The sequence below is a fragment of the Plectropomus leopardus genome, chromosome 13 (genome assembly GCF_008729295.1).
Source record: "Plectropomus leopardus isolate mb chromosome 13, YSFRI_Pleo_2.0, whole genome shotgun sequence".
Lineage (NCBI taxonomy): Eukaryota > Metazoa > Chordata > Actinopteri > Perciformes > Serranidae > Plectropomus > Plectropomus leopardus.
Genome location: NC_056475.1, coordinates 371274 through 394168, shown reverse-complemented (window position 1 = coordinate 394168; position 22895 = coordinate 371274). Strand labels below are relative to the sequence as shown.

The following is a 22895-nucleotide window of genomic DNA, read 5'->3' as shown; positions in this document are numbered from 1 at the left end:
CATTTACTGTGATATATAATAACATGCTGCAGGTTACATGACAGCATGTATGATGATGCTGATGCCGAGTTGACAGCAACAGTTGCCTGGTGACAAGGTGTTGAGCAACAGGAGGACATGGGGCCACTATAAAGGTGTCTGAGGGGCCACCTCTGGTCTGACTGGAGGAGGTTCACATCAACGGAGGTAAACCTCACACACACACACACACACACACACACACACACACACACACACACACAATGCTCCCTGAACGCTGCATGTGTCTGAATCATCAGATGATTTTCTAACTGTCTTTGTTCAGGATGCTTTTAAGCTGTTATGTATGAAATAATCAAAGTTGATGTTGGAAAAGTAAACTTAAAGGACATGAGTTTGTGACCCATCTCCTGGTATGTGCTGAGTTGTCTCCGTGCTGACTGATGAGGGAAACGGGAGACAGACATATTTTCAAGGTGTTTTGTTGTTAATTCAACAGGCTGAACTTAAATCACATGTTAGACATGACTGACTGAGCTGACCTGGAGTGGAGCTGCAGAGACGAGGCAGAGCTGGACTTTAATCACATTTTATTATTACTCTGTTAAATGAACGTCAGTGTCGATGTTTTCGTCTTCTTTCTTCTTCATCTTTGAATATTTCACCGTATCGATGTTACGTGCAGCAGAGCGTCTCTCCTGCTGCTGCAGGGTGAACCACAGTGAACGGACCATTAGGATTATATTTGAAAAAGGAAATATGTGGTTCACATGTTGCTTCATCACATTCAGTTTAATATTTGTGTATTTAAAACCTTTTCTGTTTTTAACGTGATGTGTAAGGTTTAAAAGGTGACAGTGAACTTAATTTGTTTTGTGACTGTTTTATCAGAATCTGAAAAGGATTTATCACCAAGTAGGTTTTACTTACAAGGAATTCGCTTTGATTTTTTGTGCAAATATTAAACATACAATAAACATCTTAAATAAGAATAATAATTAAACAGGCAAAGCACTGCAATATTCAAAAACTTAAATATCAGATAGAGAAGTGTACTGTAAAAATATGGCAGAGGTAACCTAAAAAGTACAATAACATGATAAATATGCACATTTTAGCTGTTTCAGAATAAGAAAGCTGAACAGTTTTGTGCAGAGATGTTCAAAAGTTCACAGGAGAGCAAATGTGCAAATTGAGCGTATGTGACGATAGTGCGACTCTTTTACATGTTTAGGTGTATAATACTTTAAAAATGTGTCCGTGTGCATGCAGCAGAATGAGTTTTTACGTCCTGGTATGTTTATTGTATATTATGCGCCAAACATTGAGGCAAATCACTTGGTAATAAATGTTAGTGTGATTCTGATGAGCTGACATTAACCATGAAAGTAAATCAAGTGTAAGAATCCAAATTAAACCCGGCAGAGGTCTGTTTCAGGCTCTTTGTTGCAAAGCTCGAACCAGCTGATGAAAGATCCTGATCAGGTTTGATATCAGTGCTGACTGAATGTCTGTGATCCTCTGCAGGATGGAGAATGAAACTTTCAACATGGATATAATATCCATTGAAGGGTTAAAGGTCAGCCCCCAGTCCTCTGTCCCCGTCTTCGTCCTCCTCCTCCTCATCTACGTCTTCATCATGGTGTCCAACCTCGGCCTGGTGGTCCTGATCTTCATGGAGAGGAGCCTCCAGCAGCCCATGTACCTGCTCTTCTGCAATATGAGCATTAACGATGCGTTCGGAGCGACGACCATCATCCCTCGCTTACTGAGCGACATTTTGGTTCCCATGACGCAGCGCTACGTTTACTACATTGACTGCGTCGTTCAGGCGTTCTGCGCCCACTTTATCGCCGGCACCTCTCACACGGTCCTCATGATCATGGCCTTCGACCGCTACGTGGCCATCTGCAACCCCCTGCGGTACGCCACCATCATAACTACCAGGATGCTGGTGAAGCTGTCGGTGGGCGCATGGGTGGCACCCCTCGTCATTGTCGCCGTCCTCATGGGTCTCACCATCCGCCTGTCGCGCTGCAGGCGTGCTATATTTAACCCTTTCTGCGACAACGCCTCCTTGTTCAAGCTGTCCTGTGAAAATCTCCTCATTAACCACATCTACGGCCTTGGCGTCGCCGTGGTCATCCTGGGCTCCTCCCTCGCCAGCCTCACGCTCACCTACCTGAGGATCGCCGCGCTGCTTTTTAACAACAAGAACCAGGTGCTGAACAGCCGGGCGCTGCAGACCTGCGCCACCCACCTGGCTGTGTACATCATCATGTTGGTGGCGTGCTTCATGCCCTTGATCTTTCACCGCCGGATTGAGTGGGCGGAAAACGGGAAAGTGGCGTCCGTCCTATTCTACGTCATCCCCCCGGCCCTGAACCCCGTCATCTATGGGCTGCAGTGTAATGAGCTCCGACAGAAGATCATCAGCGTGTTTCACAAGAACAAAACCACCGAAGTTCAAAAAGGTTTCCATAAATAATGCCTGAATCTGCAACACGTCTTAATAAAAGTCTCATCAGCCGAGGACGTCGAGTTTGATGCACAATTTTCCTCAACGTGAACAATTTTAGGAGAATGATATCCTATGAATGATGTAATTAATGTAAAGCTGAATCCTCAAAGTAAAGTTACGGAATTACTGTAAAGTTGAATCCTTAATGTAGAGTTACATAATTAATGTCACAAAGAACGAGTAGCAACATGATATATGGTGCGCTAGGGCGCCTATAGAGCAGATGGACCCAACAAACACAGACTTTCATGCAGGAGTCTGGTGTTCTCTTCCCGTTTGAATGTGATGTTTTATTTCTCCGCCTCACCGTGTGCCTCCTTCCTCTAATCCTAACCTCTGTGCCAGCAAGTGTATTTGTTGGCGTCCCGCCGTTGGTCGCCTTGTGCTGTTGTTGCCTAAACATAACCACGTGCAGCAGCATCACGCCTTGTGCTCGTGTCACGGTAGCAGCATCTTGGAACGTCAACCGCAGACGCAGAAGTATACCTAGAGCGTAACATGCAGACACAGAAGGATACCTAGAGCGTAACATGCAGACGCAGAAGTCTGCTGACAAACACGGCGAGTTGCACCGGCTCGCTGGAATTGATCCCTGGTGTAAAATATAACCAGTATTATAGTAAATTAGCCAAAAAACTGTGTAAATCAAAGCCTCACATCCACTTTAATACATTTATTATTATTTATGGGCGTCTTTCGTTACACTCAGAGTCACCTTACAGAACCTTCCTTTGTTTTTTTTTCTTTTTTTCTACTTTTTGATTTTTTTTTATTTGTAAATCATTTTGTAATTAATTTGACCTTTTATTCTTTAAGTAATCCTTTAAATCTGTATCCATTAATATGTTTTGTATTGTCACTCTGTAAAGCCCTGAATATTCTGTGTATTAAATATGCTGCACAAATAAAGCTGCCGTTTCTTTCCTAGAACAACAAAATGCCTCTCAACCCGACTCAAAGGCTACCACAAGGATGAGTGTGTGACAGAAGGTCTTTAATTCAGAGAAAAACATGCAGGAAGCAGCAGTTTAAAACATGTTTGTGTCTGTGGAGAATAAAACACGGAGAAAACAGGTGTATGATGAGACAGGCTGCAGGTGTTTGCAGAGCGAGCAGCTGCAGCTCGTGAAACTAAAGACCTGCACAAAGCTCAGAGACACAGAGAGGCTGCAGCAGGGAATCCTGTCAGGAATCACAGGAAATTATGGACTCGAGTGACAAAAAAATACCTAAAAACTAAACCCCTAACTAAACTAAACTAAACTAAGCCCCGTCCCTAATGAACAGGAATAGCTGAATAAGCTGAATAACTGTTAGTTAACGCTGATAAATCTGCAGACTCTCTGTAGCTCTCTGACTGCAGACTGAGGGCGAACTGAGCTGAGACTTTAATTAGCTGTAATTTGGCAGCTGGAGGCCTGAATGTGTTCAGAGTGACACAGACTGAAGCTGTGGATCAAAAACGCTGAACACATGAAGGTGAGACGCGTTTGATAAAGAAAAACAAGCATTTATTTCATCATAGTTCTCCCATGAGAAGTAACTGCAGATTAACAGATTTTAATAAAATTATCTTTCATCACACAAAAATCTAATTTTCAAAAATATGCATCATTTTTTATTTTCTACTTTAACTGACTTATTTTTTTGACCAACATCCAGTCCTATTCATGAATATCAAAAATTCATTAATTTTCAGAATTTTAATGCAAACAAACAGCAGAAAATTCAGTTCTAAGAGATGAGTTTTAAAACGATTATTGTCGTCCAGGGCTGCACAGTTATGGGCAATATGATAATCAGGATTATTTTAATCAAGATTGAGATCAGGATTATTTATTGGGACAAAATATTTTTATTGCACTTTGACATTTAAATTACCTTCATGACTTTGTGTTGTGCTTCATTCCTGCTAAAGAACAAATCTTTTTAACATGACACACATGAAACGTACAGATATGACGTATCTGTTCCAACGTTTTCTCCCGGAGACTGAGCACGTCTTTTCTGAACACAGCACAGTCTTTAATGGACAAATGGACGTGACGCAGGGTTTCCGTACCGCTCAGGTCACCGTGTTGACGTCCTTTGTGGGAATCACAGCAGGCGGTCTGATCCGGCTCACAGTCCTCCTGATGGCCTCTCGCAGGTCTTTGTTCCTCAGACTGTAGATCATCGGGTTCAGGAGCGGTGTCAGAGCGGAGAACAGCACGGACACGATGACGCGATCCTTAAACAGAATCAGATTTAGATTCATTGAACACTCAGGATATCTGGTGTTTCTCCCCCACATGAAGCAGATCCCGATGATGATACACTTTGAATCAGTCTGCAGTACAGTTACTCTAAAATATGTCAAATTTCTGTGAAATATGCCAACCTGTTCTAGTTTACAACTCGTCAAATGCCATCGCCTGGACATTGATTTCTGCGTCAGACACCGAGGTGAAACCACACGGGTTATTTTCAGGCTGCCGAAATGGGCGATGAATCCACCCATGTGGGCGAGTGGCATGAGGCCAATATGGACCCAACATGTTCTCATCCCAACTCGTCACAGTAGCCACTCTGTCAGCGACCTTCTGCGTCTGCTGATGACGTTTTAGGTCACCTTCTGTATCAGCTGTTTACACTCAGGGATGCCGTTACCATGTCAACAAACGCACGTGGTGGGATGACGCTGTTATGTTTACACAACAGCACATAGCAATCAATGCCGACCATCACGATGGTTAAGGTTAGGCAACAAAATCACGGATGGTTCGGTAAAAGAGGCACATGGTAAGGTGTAGAAGCTGAAGCTGTCCTTCAGCGTCACATGTGCACGGGCCATCCGTCCGTCCACCAGCGTATAAGAAAAATGTTTCTGTCTGATGTTGTACAGACAGACTAGCAAAGCAGGTCAGCAGGTCTTACCAGCCGCATTCCAGTCGGACCCAGAAGGTGACTTTTGGTGTCACGCCTGAACGCCCAAAGCACTAACAGAGTGGGCTATTTGACGAGTTCAGAGAGAGCGCCGGCTGAACAATCCCGTATAGGGACCATTTTTTAGCCCATGTGAAATTAAAGCAAAGGAAAAGGTAAATATTGAGACCTAATGATTCGTCTTGTACCTCTGGTGAAAACTTTCCCACCCGGTAGGAGATGAAAACACACGAGGCCGAGCCAAAAGAGATGGTCACCACGGTCAGGTGGGCAGCGCACGTCCCGAAGGCCTTCAGCCTCTGAGCCACGCCCATCCTCGACACTGAAACTCCAATCAGGATGTAGGAAGTGAGGATGAGGACTCCTGTTGTCAGCAGGGCCAGTATGGCGAAAGAAATGGACACAATGTTATGTATGGTGGTGTCACCACACGCCAGGCGCCTCACGGCTGACAGGTCGCACCAACCATTCCTCACTACATTGGGGCCGCAGTAAACCTGCCGCCAGCTCATGGAAGTGGCCGGCAGCGTGCAGAAGGCGGCAAAACTCCAGGCTCCTGCAACGAGGAGCAGCCGGACGGGCCGAGTCATGACGGCGGTGTAGCGCAGAGGGTCGCAGATGGCCACGTAGCGGTCGTACGCCATGACAGTCAGGATAGCGTAGGCAGTAACTCCCAACTGAACAAAAAAATGCATCTGGAAGAAACAGCCGGGGACGGAGATGGTGTTCACATCCGTCAGGAGGCCGGAGAGCATTTTGGGGATGGTGGTGGTGGTGAAGAGGATGTCCACGAAGGAGAGGTTGTAGAGGAAGAAGAACATCGGAGAGTTTAGCTTCGAATCAGTCAAAGCCTGCAGGAGAAACACAGCCGCAGCAATTACGATGTTAAATATTTCATGTCAGTCAGATTGAAAATTACGTTTTATAAACTTGGTGGAGGGTTTTATTTTGTACCACTAAGATGATCATGCTGTTTCCTCCCAGGATGATGATGTAACCCAGAAGCAGGATGACAAAAAGGATCATCCTTTTCTCGCCGAGGCTGGCGAGGCCCTGAATGATGAAGAAGGTGACGCCATCAGACTCCCAGGTGCCGTTAACAGAGCCTCTCTGATTGGTCGACAGCGGCAGGTGTGAATCTGGAGTGATGTCAGAGAGTATTATTTAAGACGTGTTGCATTTAAGTAAGACACTGCTTCTACTAATACCACTTGAATTACATTTTTTATAAACAAAATGATAAAATGTTGCGGTGCAGGACTGCCGACGACGTCCTGCCGACGACTTCCCTACAATCAACCCGCACTGTACAATATATGAGAACTTCTGTAAACTGAACCAGAGGGCGAAACTTTCCATTTACCAGTCAATCTCTCTGAAAATCTGAAGTTTCTATCAATTAGAAGAAACAAGTTAATTCACTCGAAATGTTTAAGTTGCATCAATTTCACAAAATTAAGTGAATACAACTTGACTTAACTCAATAATTAGATGTAAAATAAATACAAATCAAACTAAGAGTTATATTTGGTGAACTGGATCAAGGCATTCAGTTCACTCGTTTTTTTAAGTAAGATAAGCTTAAGTTTAAACTATAGTAATATAAATATAACTGTAATGATAATGATCTTTATTTATGTAGCACCATTCAAGCTTAAGCATAAAGTGCTTCCCAATTAGTATAAATAATTTAAAAAATACTTAAAAAATCATTTAAATCCATAAAACACGTTAAGGATCTGTATGTGACAGAGCACACAGACGATCTGCAGAGAATTCACCACAAATCTGAAGCTGCTGCGTTCATCCTGGAGTCCAACACATCCAACACCTCAAAACCTGCCGCCTCCACTCTGAATCATTCATTTTCTGTATTAAATATAACAAAATAAAAGCCAGGATGTAGCTAACAGCTACGACACTGTACATTCAGAGCATTTAATTTCGAGCCTTCGTGCAAAATAAATAAAGCTGGAAAAAAAACAAGAACTGAGACGAATGACGGCAAAAAACACAATGAAGCTCTGAAAAAAAGATTTTACAGATCACAAATTTAAACTAACTACTAACTTTAACATAATTTCTAGACATTATCGTCTATGAAACAACATTTCTTTCCTCCCGTTTTGAACTGAAAACACATTTCTGTTAAATCTGATCACACATCCTGAAAACATAAAAGCGCATGACGAGCAGCTGAAGAGGAGCAGCAGAGAAACACTCACAGACCTCGAGGGCTTTCAGCTGAAATATCAAGCGGGAAAAGCTCCATCTGTCCTCAGAGGACACACACACGGATCAGCGGACGGAGGACAAACGCACAGCGACAGCAGAAAAACTCATCTGCAAAAAGAAGAGCTTCGGATGTGACTCCGTCTGCACAGAATTTAACGCAAGTTACTAAATCAAAAAATGAAAAAATATTCATATGTTTAGAAAAATCAACCCTTTAAAACCTGAGCAAATGATTTTGAATTCTTTTAAAAACATATGAAGAAGGTAACGAGCAACTCAGCTAGACAGAGCCAAAATAAACGCAAGACGTTTGTTTAAAATTAGAAAATAAAAAAACCTGAGAAGAAGCAAAAACACTTATTTCTAAAGCTAATTTCTTAAATTTGTAAGACATTTCTTGCCAAGTTGCTAAATGTCTTTTTCACTGAATCAGGTTTCAAAGAGTTAATAAAGCTTCACACCTGCACACCATAAAACATATCTTTTTCCATATCTGCCTTTTCAAAAACAGCAACAAAAAAGAGAAATTCATACCTGAATATGTGAATCTTTGCTCCGCTCCGTCTAGTTCATCCACATTTTGTATTTTCAGGAGCGTCTGAGCGTTTTTCTGATGACAGTGGAGTTTATTTTGAGACCAAACAACGTTAATTACACAAAGTCACATCATTAAAAATATAAATTGTACACAGGGCCGCAGGAGAATACCAGAGGGACTTTCCTCTGTGGTTATAAACGAGCATTAATCTCCTAATTAAAGATTCATCAAAGAAACTCACTTTAGCGGCTGCTGTTTGTGTGTCTTTGTGCTTCTGTTTAACTTGTTTCTGTAAAGTTGAACTCAAACAGTTTGACAGTCTGAGTCTCAACATTTCATCGAAGTTTCAGTTTGTTTGCAGTTAAACAGTCAAATAAATGAACTCATATGTGCAGAAACAGATGACAAAAAGATGAGAAGATGACAAACGCTTTCAATAACGCAGAGTGAGGTAAATTCCAAAAGTCCAAATCAATGAAAAGAGACAGAGGCATCATCTTTTCACAGTTATCTCACTGCGTTCTGCGTCTTGATGGCGTTGGCCCTTCTCAGCCGCCGTAGTTCAGCCTCTCAAAAACAACGTCTCACTGCAGGCCCAATCACTTAGCCTACATTTCCCATCATGCCTAGTGTTAGACTGAGTGCTTTTTAGTTGTTTTTTTCTGTGTTTGTCAGTGTTCATGATGAGTCTGTTCAGAATATGCTGGTTCATGCTGCTTTTTGTCATCTGGTCATTTTCATTTAACACCATCAGCGAGTCGGCCGTTACGTTTCACAAGCTGAGCTGTAATTTAATCTCACTGTGGACGGTTTTTTACATCGAGTTTTCAGTGAACTATGTTACTACCCTGAAATCCTCCTCGTCACCCATCTGATGAACACTTCTGGATCTTTTTGAGTGCAGTGGTTAAGGAGTGGAGCAGTGAACTTTTGAGTGATGTGCTATCATGCTGATTTTGAGTCCTAAATGTCTTGTCGAGCAAACTGATTGATTGGTTGGAACTTCTTGTTGTATAATCGGGGTTTGAAATATGTCCACTTGCCACCATGGTGAGCTTATCCCAAAATCTACCAGCCAATCAAAGGATGACTTGTGATTTTGGCTGGTGAATGAAGCTAATCCAGGATTCATTTACATGCAGCTGGTGCTAACTGCTAACCCTGGATACAAAACAGTCGTCACATGTTGCCGCTTTGTCAGGACTCCTGCGGCTACATGTTACGCTCTAGTTATCTTGTGTTTGATTTTATTTGTGCTCATTCAAAGAAAATGAAGGACTGAATGACTTTAAAACAGTTCAGTTATTTTTTAATGAAGGTTTCTTTTTTCTCCTGAAGCAAAATAACAAGAACAAAATGAACAAACATCGGCTCAAAATTTCACAATCGGTGCATCTGGACTAATTTATCATTTTCCAGGATCAGAATGATGGCATAACTCTCTTCAGGTGGAACATGTTTGACAGACACTTGTGTATTTCCTGTGACTGCAGGCCGTAGATGACGGGGTTCAGGCTGCCGGGGACGACGTTGAAGAGGATGGCTGAAATCTTGCGGTACTCTGCGTACTGCGGGAAGCGGTGGAGGGTGATGATGATCAGCCCGCTGACGAGCATGATCAGGTAGAGGCACAGGTGAGTGCTGCAGGTCTTCAGGGCCTTCCTGTTCAGGGACTTGCTCTTACTGGTCAGACAGGCGGCGGTGATCTTGGAGTAGGTGACGACGATGCTGCCGATGGAGGACGAGAACAGCACAACGGTGAAGGTGAGGCCGTAGATGTTGTTGATGAACACGTTCTCGCAGGAGAGCTTGAACAGTGATGCGTTGTCGCAGTACGGGTTTGTGATCAGAGTCCTGCAACGGTTCAGCCGGATGGTCAGACCAAGCAGAACCGCCACCAGAACAAACGCCACTCCCCACGCCGACACCGTCAGCCTGATCACCATCCTGTTGGTCATGATGGAGGCGTAGTGCAGCGGGTTGCAGATGGCCACGTATCTGTCAAACGCCATGATCATGAGCACCGTGTGAGCGTTGGTGCCGAACATGTGCGTGGTGAACGCCTGCATCACACACTCGTAGTAGTGAATGAGGCGCTCGGACGGCGGCACCAGGATGTCGGCGAGCACCCGAGGAACCAGCAGGGAGTTTCCCATGACGTCGTTGACCGACAGGTTACAGAAGAGGAGATACATCGGCTGCTGGAGGCTCCGCTCCGTCCAGATCAGGATCAGAATGCCCACGTTGGCGGTCAGGATGAAGACGTACGCCGAGAGCAGGAAAAAGAAGACGGGGTACTTGTTCGTCTTGTTGACCCTTAACCCCTCCAGCTGGAGAGTCAGGCTGTTGTACGTCAAGTTTTCCATCTGAGCCGTGCAGAAATAAAACGAGAGAGAGAGAGTACGGGATAAACTTAATAACGCACAAACTGATGTTTAAATTCTGCAACCAAAGAAAAATATATCAGAAATCTGATATGAATCTTGTTGCTTTTCAACCTTTCAATCTCAACAGTTTATGAAAAAGACCAACACTCAAAAACTGTGATAAAAATATGAAAAAATTATATTATATTAATAGTTTATAATACAGAAATACCAAAATACAGTTTTAGAATGACAAAACAACATTTTTGCAGGTTGTGCAGAAAAAGTGATGTGCAAAAGTTTCCTGTGAGACAGTAATATACAGTAATATACAGAAATTACATTAAAATGGGTCATTTACAAAAGATGACAAATATGTTAAAACTCACTGTTTTAAAATGACAAAATTGTCATTTTTTTGCAGGATGTGCAAAAGTTTAGTGCATAATAATAGATTGACAAACTTTGAATCTTTGCAAGATGTGCAAAAATGTTAATATGTAAAAGTTAAGCAATTTAATTTTATGAGCCAAAATAGAAAACAAAAACAAAAATAAAATATAAAAACATACTATATAGAATAAAAGAATATCTTATAGCTTTTTTTTTACAATGTAAAGATAGAATGCAAAAATATTGATATTCCCTCTGAATCATTATTAACAGTGTGCAAAATTTCACTCCATATAACAATATTATATTCTTAGTTATTATATTAAACAAAAAATACAGTTAATTTTAAAAAAAAAAAAGATAATTATGTGTAACGGAAGCTGTGTAATTTTTTCAGGAGGTGCAAAAATAAATCACAGAGGTGGCACTGAAGTGTACTCCATAAAGTTAACTGTAAATTACTGATGCATCAACAGAATTCATGTTGAAAGAAAAACAGCATAAACATGTTGAACAGCGCTTCAGCTCGGCGCCATCAGACGTTCACAATCAGCTGCAGAATCCAGATGCTCCAAAACAAACAGCTGAATAAACGGATCTTTGTACCTGTTTAAATCTGTGTGAACGTTCACCTTCTCATTTGATTCAGTTTACAATAAAACCTTGATAAGTTGCCTAGTTGCCCTCTAACAGTGTGTTTGCAGCTGAACTGAGCTGCATGAAGAAATCACTGAATGTAAAGTGAGAAAAGCATCAGTGCAGCGCTCCCCTGCAGGCCCTCTGCAAACAGTCCTGTCTGTTTTATCGGCGCGTCTCTTTCTGGGAAAACCTCCGACAAACATTATGTCATCGTAAACAAGCTTCAGCATGTTGTGTAACTCTCCGTAACGCCTCGTGTGGTGTTATTATTCAGCCTGACATGTTCTACTGTAACACAGTGAGCCCCCGAGAGCCTCAACACCAAATTATTGAACTGGAACATTTTTTAAATAGTCAAAATAGGACTCCGATTATAACATTTTTTTATTTTTTTATTTTAACACCAGTTTTTCCGGCAGGGGGAGCCCACGTTTCCAAGATGCAGAATCACAGTAATATTATAAAGAAATAAATGGAAAAATAAAAAAATGCAACGAAGCTGTACAATGACATTTACAGTATGTGTAATTCCTGGGAGAGGTACAAAGAGAATAGATTCAAAGGAACATTAAAAACAATAAAACCATCATCCCAACAACTCATAAAATCTGAATTCATACATATAAATTACATGTAGGGGGAGAGAAAAGCTGAGGCGTCCGTGCACGCTTTCATCATGAGTTTATATCCTCAGTTCCAAAAAGTTAGGACGCTGTGTTAAATGCAAATGAACACAGAATGCAGTGATTTTTAAATACTTTTTGACCAATATTTACTTGAATACAGTACAGAGACCAGATATTTCACTTTCAAACTAATAAACTTTATTGTTTTTTGTAAATATACACTCATTCTGAATTTGATGCTGTAACATGTTTCAAAAGAAGTTGGGACAGAAGTAACAAAAACTGGCCTTTACAGAGAATATAATGTGGATTTCAAGCCATTTTTATTTTTTTTCAGACGGCGGCACCATCCCCTGGGGTTCACGCTGTGTTATTATGCCTGGTAAAGTGGTCAAGCAACAGAATTTGGACAAACTACATAATTCAAAGTAGGGTGGGAGCCAGAGCCTTCAATTACCACGCTCCTCTTTTGTGGAACCATCTTCCAGTTTGGTTCAAGGAGGCTTGAACTCTTTGATAGAGCTTTTAGTTAGGGCTGGCTCAGGCTCGCCTTGAACCAGCCCCTAGTTAGGCTGACGTAGGCTGAGTCTTTCTGTGATACACTGAGTTTCTTTCTCCTTCTCTCTCCCACTCTCTTCCTGCATTTAAGAGTTTGGACTGTCTTCTTTAATAAATCTCATAGCTAGGGCTGGCTCAGGTTTGCCTTAGACCAGCCCTTAGTGAGGCTTATATAGGCCTACTCTGCCGGCAGATTTCTAAGGATACACTGAGCTCTTGTCTCCTTGTGTCTTGCCACATTTAAGAGTAGAGTTGAGACTTTCTTTTTTGATAAGGTTTATGGTTAGGGCTGGCTCAGGCTTGTCTTGGACCAGCCCCCAGTGAGGCTAATATAGGCTTAGTCTGCTGGCGGACCTCCTATGATACGCCGAGCTCCTCTCTCTCTCCTCGTCTGCAAACATTCATGTCCTGTTACTGAATATCAATAACTCGGCTACTTCTCCGGAGCCTCTTTACTCCTTTGTCTTGCAATTATTATTATTGTTTTTGCAATATCTCTCTATCTCCTCCCGCTCTCTCTATGTATTGTTTAGTCATATGGCTTATATCTCACGGTATTGTGCTCCTGTCCCGTAAAGCATGACATATGTTTACATGTTCTATTGAAAATGGTAACAAGTCCGCTGCCTAATTGCTTTTCCAGTTTTTGCTTGTGCCATATTTCAGGAAAACAGTGTCAGCCCTGTGATAGACAGGTAACCTGTCCAGTGTGCACCCTGATTCTCACCTATAGTGCCTTGCTAAAGGCGTTCTTCCTGTATTGCTGTGTTACAATTTGTAATTTAAATGGTTTTTTTTGTAAAAGACCCTCTACAACATACACAAAAAACATGAAATCAAAAGAAAAAAGTTCTCAAAGATAAAAAAACAAACAAATAAAACTTAAAATTGGTGTATGCATATGTAGGTTTCAAATGGTTGACAAAAGAAGCATTTTAACTTACATTTCATTATTTTTCACAATGCGTAAATGCTTTGTCTTTCAAATCTCAGAATAAGGGCAGAACTGGTTTGGATCGGAATAATTTTGACAAGGATTTGCAGATTTCTGCAGACTGCACGCCATAGATGATGGGGTTTAGGCTTCCAGGGATGATATGAAACAGGATGGCACAAAGTTTCCTGTAGTCTGAGTACTGAGGGAAGCGATGCAGAATAATGACAATAAATCCACTGATGAGCATAATCAGATACACAACCAGGTGAGTGCTGCAGGTCTTCAGAGCTTTGCTGTTCAAAGACTTGTTCTTACTGGTGAGACAGACGACTGTGATCTTAGTGTAGGTGAGGACCATCGAGCCGATAGAAGCTGTGAACAGGACGACGGTGAAGGTGAGGCCGTAAACATTATTAATAAACGCACTCTCATTGGACAGTTTAAACAGCGAGGCGTTGTCACAGAAAGGGTTTGTGATCAGAGTCCTGCACCGGTTCAGCCGTATGGTCAAACCCAGCAGAATCCCGACACAAACAAACGCCACTCCCCAGGCGGACGCCGTCAGCTTGATGAGCGTCTTGTTGGTCATTATTGAAGGGTAACGCAGCGGGTCACAGATGGCCACGTATCTGTCAAACGCCATAATCATGAGCACGGTGTGGGACGTGGTGCCGAACATGTGCGTGCTAAAAGCTTGGACCAAACATTCGTAATAACTGATGAGGCGCTCGGAGGGAGGCCTCAACATGTCAATCAGCAGACGAGGAACCATGATCGAGTTTCCGACTATGTCATTGACCGGCAGGTTGCAGAAGAGGAGATACATGGGCTGATGGAGGTTTTTGTCAATAAAAACCAGAACAGCAATGCCTGCGTTGATAAGCATTATGATAATGTAGGAGAAAAAGAAGAAGAGAAAGAGAGGGTGGACAGAGTCCTCTGAGACGTTCAGCCCCTCCAGCCGGAGAGTGAAGCTGTTGTAGGTGCAGTTTTCCATCAGCCTGAAACAAGAAATGTCTGATACACTCAAAGACTTCATAGCTAAAAAAAAACCAAACAGGATAATATATACCAAATAATGACGTTCAACAAAAGATGAAAGCCAGAAAAACACTGTTAGGAAAAGACTTTGTTATCCAAAATCCTGCTGTCATACCTGCTGTGAGTCTTCTGCCTCTCCGTCTGTCGGCTGACGGATCATCTACCAAAGAAGACCTTCTCTTCCACTGCAGTTTTATATAGTCGTAGTTTTACTGTCAGGGGAGCCATAAACACAGATGATTTAAGATGCAACATTATGTAATCGTGGTGGATCGATGCTTTCACATCAGGTAGACGGACACACCTTTTGAACGATGTGAAAAACAGCAGGATGGAAAAACAAAAAATGCACAATGACATGTTGCTACGGTGGAATCGTTTGTTTACAAAGAATAATACTAAATAAACTCGATAAAATGATTTCCCCTCTTTTATTTTATGGATGTATTCCAGTAAAGTCCAATAATCACATGTGCATGAGACAATTTATTTTCCATCAGTAAGATGACAGATTAAATCTAATTTTTGAGTTTAATTAAAATGTATCTGTATTTGCTGAATTTTGTGAAGTTGTTACAACTTAAAAATGACATGTAGAATTACCTTGTTCTTTCTCAAGTGTTTGCAACTTCAGGAAATCAAGTAAATCTGACTTAAGTTGATCATGACTAAGAGGATTTTACCAATAATAAAGTTCAGAGATCTGCCAGTCCTGTTTCGTTAACATGTTTAAGAAAATACAAATATGACTGACTAGTTTGCAACTAGCCAAATACAGATATATCGTTAAAACTAAAAATTAAACTTTTTTCTTTTTTCTTAGATTTTAGGACATTTTTAAGATTTAAGGACGTTTCTAGGATTTTCAGAAATTTCTCAGATTTTAGGACATTTTTTTGGATTTTTGCAATATTTCTCAGAATTTAGGATGTTTCTAGATTTTAGGATATGTGACTTGAATTTTGGTATATTTCAATGATTTTGGGACATTAGGGTCTTAATATCGGGGGTGTGGGGGATCCTCCTCTGGCTCTTTTTTTTTGATCAACAAGCTCTATTATGATGCTGTTTTATGTCTCTGACACCTTATGGAGACTAAAAGGACAAAAACTGTTCACAGAGTCAATCACTTTAATTTTCCACTTTATTTTTAATTAGACTGCTAACATGGCCGGTGTAAAACATCAAACCAGCAATAGACTGACTGACCAGTCTGCGCCGTCAGACCCGGTTTGAACTGGTTTCACTGGCAGCATGGTGTCTTTGTTGGGTCAGGTGAGTGTGGAGTCCCTCAGGAACTCTGTTCAGGATGTGAAAGTACTTTTTTTTACTGTTTTATACCCAAATATTAGTCACATTTTAGAGATAACGTTAGCTAGTTAGCTGGATATAGTTAGCTTCGTGAACATATTTGATGCTAGCAGATATTTGTCCACGTCTTCTGTTAACAGAGCGTAAAAATCCTGTTTAGGGACTTAATGTAATCTACAGATGATAAATATGTGTGTGTATATTTTGATACTGCGCCAATTTGATGTAGTTTGTAAAAGTTTTGATGCTAATCGCGATTAGCATGCTAAAGACACTGAGCTGTCAGTGTGTTAGCAGATGTATCTTTGATCAACAGAGAGTAATTTCACCTGTTAGAGGACTTGATGTAATCCGCAGCAGGTAGATACGTGTGTGTGTGTGTGTGTGTGTGTGTGTGTGTGTGTGTGTATTTTAATAGCGTAACAGTTTGATTTAGTTCATAAAAGCTTTGATGCAAACCAGGATTAGCGTGTTAGCATGCTAACAGCATTAGCATTAGCAGTCGATGTTTCTGTGTACTTCGAGTGTGTTTGACGCCGTCAAAGTTAAAACCTCCGAATGATAAAGTTAATGAGCTGTTGGTTGATTTATTGTATTTACTTCTTAGACATGGAGAGGACCGTGATGTCTCTTGATGTCCTGCTGTCCTCCATATTTCCACCTCACACTTCAGGTAAGTTTTTATTTTTGCTCATAGAAAGGACAACCAAACTTAAATGGCTGTGTTTTATATTTATTTTATAGTTCATTTCAAAGAAAACCTGTCTTCCTTTCGTAAGGCAGGTTTTCTTTGAAAATAACCAGTAGGACTTTCACCCCGTTTATCACGTCCAGAAACTGTAAAATTACAAATTATCTGTTCATCCCGAGTCGTCACGTGTCGCTCTAGTTGCATCTTTAAATAATTACTGATGGTAGTGCCTTGTGATTGTTACGGTTTTACAAAAACATTATCCTATAAAGTATAAAAGGTAACAATTAGCCCTATAACTTATTTATTTGATTTATTTACATGAATATTTCAGCTCCCTGCTAGACAAACACAGCAAAGATAATACACTCTATTCCCAGTTCATATGGAGTACTCTAATACACTGTGATGTTTTTTGGGGGGGTTTCTCAGCTGATATAATAATATGAATAATAATAATAATCATAATAATAATAATATAAATACATTTCCCGCAGCTGATCATCACTACTGAAAAGAAAGAAAAACATTATATAAAGCAATACTATGCAGATATGCAAAAGCCACAAACTACATCAAAGTTCCTTTTTGTATTTCGACATTGAATCAGTTAACAAATTCAACTTCCATAATTGGGCTCCATGGTAATTTAACAAATACTGTCCTCTACATGTATGATGCATTTTTAGGAAAAGGTCATTTGTTTTTATATTTGGATAAAACTTGAGATTTATGGATTAAAAAAAAAACTTATCAAAGCTTTCTGTAATTTTGTTGTCATATACTTCATTTTTAATAAATTTGAAGAGCATTAATCTCAGAAATGGTTTGTACATTTTATTTCAAGAAAAGAGGAGAAGTTCAGCACAGAACTGTAACAAAATAGATAAGACAGTAAGTAAGGTATGGATATTATAACTGATATATCTATATATATTTTTAAAAGATGGATGCAATAAAGTGCATTTTCCTAATAATTCCTAGAAATTTGAAATAAGAAAACATCCAGAGAATTTATCTTTTAAAGCGAGCACTTTTAAAGACAAACACAAGAATATGTATTGGGGCATGCATGATGATAAATGTTTTTTGTGTTGATATCATTTTCTATACAAACGCCTAGAAACTACTTTTTTAATGATGGCAAAACCTTCTTGGACTTACAGCACTTTGACAAAAACTTATTTACCTCTTTGGACTGCAGGCCATAAATGATGGGGTTTAGACTTCCAGGAATGATGTGAAACAAAATGGTGCAGAGTTTTCTGTAGTCAGAGTACTGAGGGAAGCGGTGAAGTGTAATAATAGACATCCCATTAAACACCATAATCAGATACACAAGCAGGTGAGTGCTGCAGGTCTTCAGAGCTTTGCTGTTCAAAGACTTGTTCTTACTGGTGAGACAGACGACTGTGATCTTAGTGTAGGTGAGGACCATCGTGCCGATAGAAGCTGTGAACAGGACGACGGTGAAGGTGAGGCCGTAAACATTATTAATGAACACGCTCTCACAGGACAGTTTAAACAGCGAGGCGTTGTCACAGTAAGGGTTTGTGATCAGAGTCCTGCACCGGTTCAGCCGTATGGTCAAACCCAGCAGAATCCCGACCAAAACAAACGCCACTCCCCAGGCGGACGCCGTCAGCTTGATCACCATCCTGTTGGTCATTATTGAAGGATAACGCAGCGGGTCACAGATGGCCACGTATCTGTCAAACGCCATAATCATGAGCACGGTGTGGGACGTGGTGCCGAACAACTGTGTGATGAAAGCTTGGACCACACACTCATAATAAGTGATGAGACGCTCAGAGGGCGGCAGCAAGATATCCCGAATCAAACGAGGCACAATATGAGTACTTCCAACGATGTCACTGACCGACAGGTTGCAAAAAAGGAGATACATGGGCTCGTGAAGGGTTTTGTCAGTGATAATTAGAACCGTGATGCCAATATTCAAAACCATTATAAGAATGTAGGAGATAAGGAACGAGGAAAAGATCAGGTACATGGTGTCCTTTGTGACCTTAAATCCCTCCAGCTGCAGTGTGGGGCTGTTGTAGGTGTAGTTTTCCATCGACCTGAAATGACTAAAGTACAATATGCAGTTTGGATGAAGTCTTGGCAATCGAAGTTATGTTAAGACTTGAGATTAGTTACACACAAAGAAACACTGACAACAACACATTCACATTTAAACATCTTTGCATATATTTAGAGTCTCTGAAAATGCATTTTTCTAATCAGAGATGTTTGATGTTCGTAACAGCAGCACCTGCTCAGTGACTGAGGTTCATCAGTCTTCAGTCATCTCTGCATGCAGTCAGCATTCATCAGCAGCAATGAAGATCTCTGACTTTATCAACATGATTTTACCATCAGGGGAATCACTTCACCTTCAATACCTGATGTAACATTAAGAATAATATACGCACAACACAGACGATGTTCCAGCCACAGGACCGCTAAACATGTCAGTCAGTTTATAATTCTAGAGCTTGGGTAGTACGAGCATTGAGCTTCAAAAATCAATGTATTGCATAAATAATCAAATTTTTCAGTATTTCAGAAAGGAAATATGGATCTGAGGATCAGCGGGGGATGAGGGGGGAGTTAGTAGAAGCGTCATGCTCTCAGTTAAAACTGGGGAGCGTTAACGTGAAGCCAACTTCTTGGCAAGAGGCCTAAATTATTATGAGATGGTTAACATTTTGGCCTCTGAGTGGCAACCAGGGTTCATCCTCCAGGGAGTATAAATATTCAGCAGATTTAATGGTGCTGTGGCTCATGTTTTTCATGCCTTCACACCGCTGATAGCTGCGGCTGGAGGCACTGTGTTGTCGGGTTGTGCATCCGCATGTCCTTTAAACATAACAGCAACAGTTAAAGCATGTCCTGAGGGAAATACTTCAAATTTGGCACGAACGTCTGCTTGGACTCAGCAATAAACTGATTAGAATTTGGTGGTCAAAAGTCAGAGTGAACTTGACTGTCTGATTCATTGAGGGAATTTCTTCAAATTTGGTATAAATGTTTGCTTGGACTCAAAGATGAAAAGGCTGGAATTTGGTGGTTGAAGGTCAAAGGTCAGTGTGACCTCACCAAACATGTTTTTGGCCAGAACTCCAGAATTCATACACTAATCATGACGAAACTGCACACAAATGTGTAATAGGATGAAAAGATAATGTGATGACATTTTATATCCAGAAGGACGTGTTTTTAAATGAAAAGTTTCTTGCTAATTCTGTTGGTATTTGGGCTAGCTGCCAGAGGCCTCGTGGTCCCGCTGTCCAGTCCGACTGTCGTCGTTGGCTTTTCAGCTAGACACTGTTACATCCATATATACGAAGTGTTCATGTGTGAAATCTATATTTCCGTGTGTATTGTTAAATTTTGACAACCATGACAAACCACAATCCAGCTGTTGAGAGGAGTCGGACAGAAACTGTTACTGCAATGGATGAGTCTAAAGTCAGAGTTCTGTCAAGTTCTTCCACAAAACCATTTGTTTACAGACCAGTTCTTTGTCATTGTCAGGAAAGAGTTTTCCCCATAGCGTCACCACAAAGTTAGTGGCACACGAATATCGTAAATGTCATTAACACAGCCTCAAACCGGAAGTACCTGGACAGAAGGGCCATACCATGTTTTACTGACAAAAAGTCATAGAAAGCCAAAAGATTTTGTGTCCTCTGTAAAGTTTCACGGTAGTCTATCTATTAGATTATGTCTCTATGTGTGAATGGAAAATGATATTTTAAGAGAGTTCACGTGAATTGTTTGGTCCATGAATGTCCACAGCACATTTCATCAAAATCAGACCTGTAGTTGCTGAGTTTTTGCTAGCTGTGGACGAACACTTAGTAAGTTTGAAAGTTTCATCATGCATTGACGGTGAAGTGAGTATCTGTAGCTCCCAGGAGCTTTCATTAACACCTATAATCAGCGTTATCCTCTGAGCCCTGATAAACATCTATTACAGGGCCGCTCTCTTTGCTCCCAGAGGGATAATTACCATAAGAAACTATGGATAAGTGTTTTTGTTAGGAGGCAGCTCACGGTGGACCTCATTAATGATTGCATTTGTTTCAGAAACATTAACACTCATTACTGGCTGCTGTGGTAACTGGAAAATGCAGTGACGACACTGGTGGACCATTAGGGGGCAGTGTAGTCCCCTGAGCTCCCAGCAGCTCTTTGGCTCACTGTTCACAACAAAGTTGTACAATTGAAAACTCTGATATCCCAGTCCGATCGCCAGAATAATGTTGGCATTGTACTTGTCTGCAAACAATGGATATCTTACATTTGCACATTTTTATGTTGAAACTTTACATTTCAACAACACTGGTTAACATGTCCACACAACTCTAAACCCTAAAATCTTAGTGGTTTTATGCAACTCTGACACCCAGAAATTTAGGCCCCATGCTGGTGACAACTGTGGTCGTAGGCTTTATGTTTTCAGGTTGTTCGTACGGCCATATGCGATATTTCAAGGATGTCTTCGAAGAAGTGTCTTCAGATTTTGCACAAACATCTACTTGGATTCAAAGATGAACTGGTTGGATTTTGGTGCTCAAAGGTCACTGTGACCTTGTCTGTCTCACTCTCGTGAGTGTGATAGCTCAAGAAAAACTTTAAAGTATATATCTGTATTTTTTAAATAAATGAAAATAATAAAATAATATTAAAATTTTAAGCATTTTTTTCCATGTCATTAACTTTTAAAAGAAAAAATATCACATTTTTTAAGGTCTTTCTTTGCATATTTTTAGGGAGTATTTCTTGTACTTCTGTTCTAATTTCTTGCAAATTTCTGGGTCATTTCTTCTTAAACTGATAATTTCCTTCTTTCCATGTTTTTGAAATAAACCAAGCCAAGGTGGCCTGGTTTCAAAGTGTTAAATATCACATGTTAAAAAAGGAGTGGGAAGAGGTACAGGTTATTTAATCCTGCCCCTGTATACATTCACATTCTACATAAACCACTGCCCAAATTTTATATACAAACCTCTATATGATATGAACAATCATCCTAGTGTTGTATACAGCCCTTTATAATATAAATAGCTGTCCTTTTTTAATGTATTACACAATACGATATAAGTAATATAAGCATCAGGCGTTACATAATTCTGGTGTTTAATCACAGGGAGCAGCTCTTTGAGGTCGCAGGCTGTACGAGTGCGGCTCCAGGAGTTTAGAAATAGCTTCGGTTTGGAGGCTCAGCCAACACAAACGGGTCAAACCGCTGCATGCAGTTAACGTTACGCCCTTTGCAAACAAATGTGTCACAGCCATAATCATAACAACCAGAGTGCAGCCACAATCACGGCGACAGCAACAACCCAAGGTCCGTCAGATCTCGACCACGGCGACAGATGCTGGTGACACGGCGAGGAGAGCCGTGTCAGATCACATGTTTACTGCTGAGCCGGTCACAGCGGAGGGTGTGCCCGATGGCTCTGTGGTCACAGTCTGCTGGATAAAACTGTATCACAGCTCAGCCGCCCTCACAGGAAACTCCCCCCGTGACCTTTCTGAACATTTACATTAATAATATATGTTCCTTAACCAGGTAAAAGATTTATTGAGATTTTAAACCTCTTTTTCAATAGAGAGGGAAGTGTAAAACATCGTAGCAACAGTTAACAAAAACAGACAAATGGAACTTTTACACATTACAAACAGCAAAAACAACCTCCAGTTAAAACACGAACGCACAAACACATGAAGAGCGACTGAGGAGGATCCCTCTTCAGGATGGACAGACGTGCAATAGATGTTGTGAATAACAATTAAATTACAGGAATTACATTAAAGAAAGAAAGAGAGAGAAAGAGAGGGAAAGATGCACAACAATAATGGGAACAATAACATAATATAACAATAGTGATAGAGCAGGATCACAGCATCAGTGTAACAAAGGCCCAGGACACAGGCACAGCCTCAGACAGGATCACAGCAACAGCACAACCAAGACGGCGATCCAGGCTTATAGCCTAACAAAAGCTTTTTGCTTCTGATGAGTTCATTTACACTTTAAAACACACAAACGTGGTGTTCATCTATGAAGATTATCATGCTGAACAACTAAGTATCATAAACCTGTGTGCGTCACAGAGGTTT

At 40.9% G+C, this 22895-nt stretch overlaps 5 protein-coding genes across 5 annotated transcripts; 1 reads left to right on the top strand and 4 right to left on the bottom strand.

The window, feature by feature from the left end:
- Positions 1 to 1507: 1507 nt before the first annotated feature.
- Positions 1508 to 2467, top strand: LOC121952676 (olfactory receptor 52D1-like). Its single transcript, XM_042499477.1, has one exon. It carries the CDS (start codon positions 1508 to 1510, stop codon positions 2465 to 2467), a length of 960 nt encoding a protein of 319 aa, XP_042355411.1.
- Positions 2468 to 4565: 2098 nt separating this feature from the next.
- Positions 4566 to 7697, bottom strand: or6at1 (odorant receptor, family 6, subfamily AT, member 1). The gene is made up of 4 exons (XM_042499476.1): positions 7655 to 7697; positions 6380 to 6564; positions 5614 to 6276; positions 4566 to 4730 (listed from the first exon to the last, which is right to left on the bottom strand). Exons 1-4 carry the CDS (start codon positions 7695 to 7697, stop codon positions 4566 to 4568), a joined length of 1056 nt encoding a protein of 351 aa, XP_042355410.1.
- A 1922-nt stretch (positions 7698 to 9619) lies between these two features.
- LOC121952276 (putative olfactory receptor 52L2) lies at positions 9620 to 10585 on the bottom strand. The gene has a single exon (XM_042498848.1). It carries the CDS (start codon positions 10562 to 10564, stop codon positions 9620 to 9622), a length of 945 nt encoding a protein of 314 aa, XP_042354782.1. The 5' UTR covers positions 10565 to 10585.
- Positions 10586 to 13769: 3184 nt separating this feature from the next.
- On the bottom strand, positions 13770 to 14717 carry LOC121952614 (olfactory receptor 146-like). The gene has a single exon (XM_042499394.1). The coding sequence runs from the start codon at positions 14712 to 14714 to the stop codon at positions 13770 to 13772; it is 945 nt and encodes a 314-aa protein (XP_042355328.1). The 5' UTR covers positions 14715 to 14717.
- A 3169-nt stretch (positions 14718 to 17886) lies between these two features.
- Positions 17887 to 18849, bottom strand: LOC121952672 (olfactory receptor 5AC2-like). Its single transcript, XM_042499474.1, has one exon. The coding sequence runs from the start codon at positions 18835 to 18837 to the stop codon at positions 17887 to 17889; it is 951 nt and encodes a 316-aa protein (XP_042355408.1). The 5' UTR covers positions 18838 to 18849.
- Positions 18850 to 22895: the final 4046 nt, after the last annotated feature.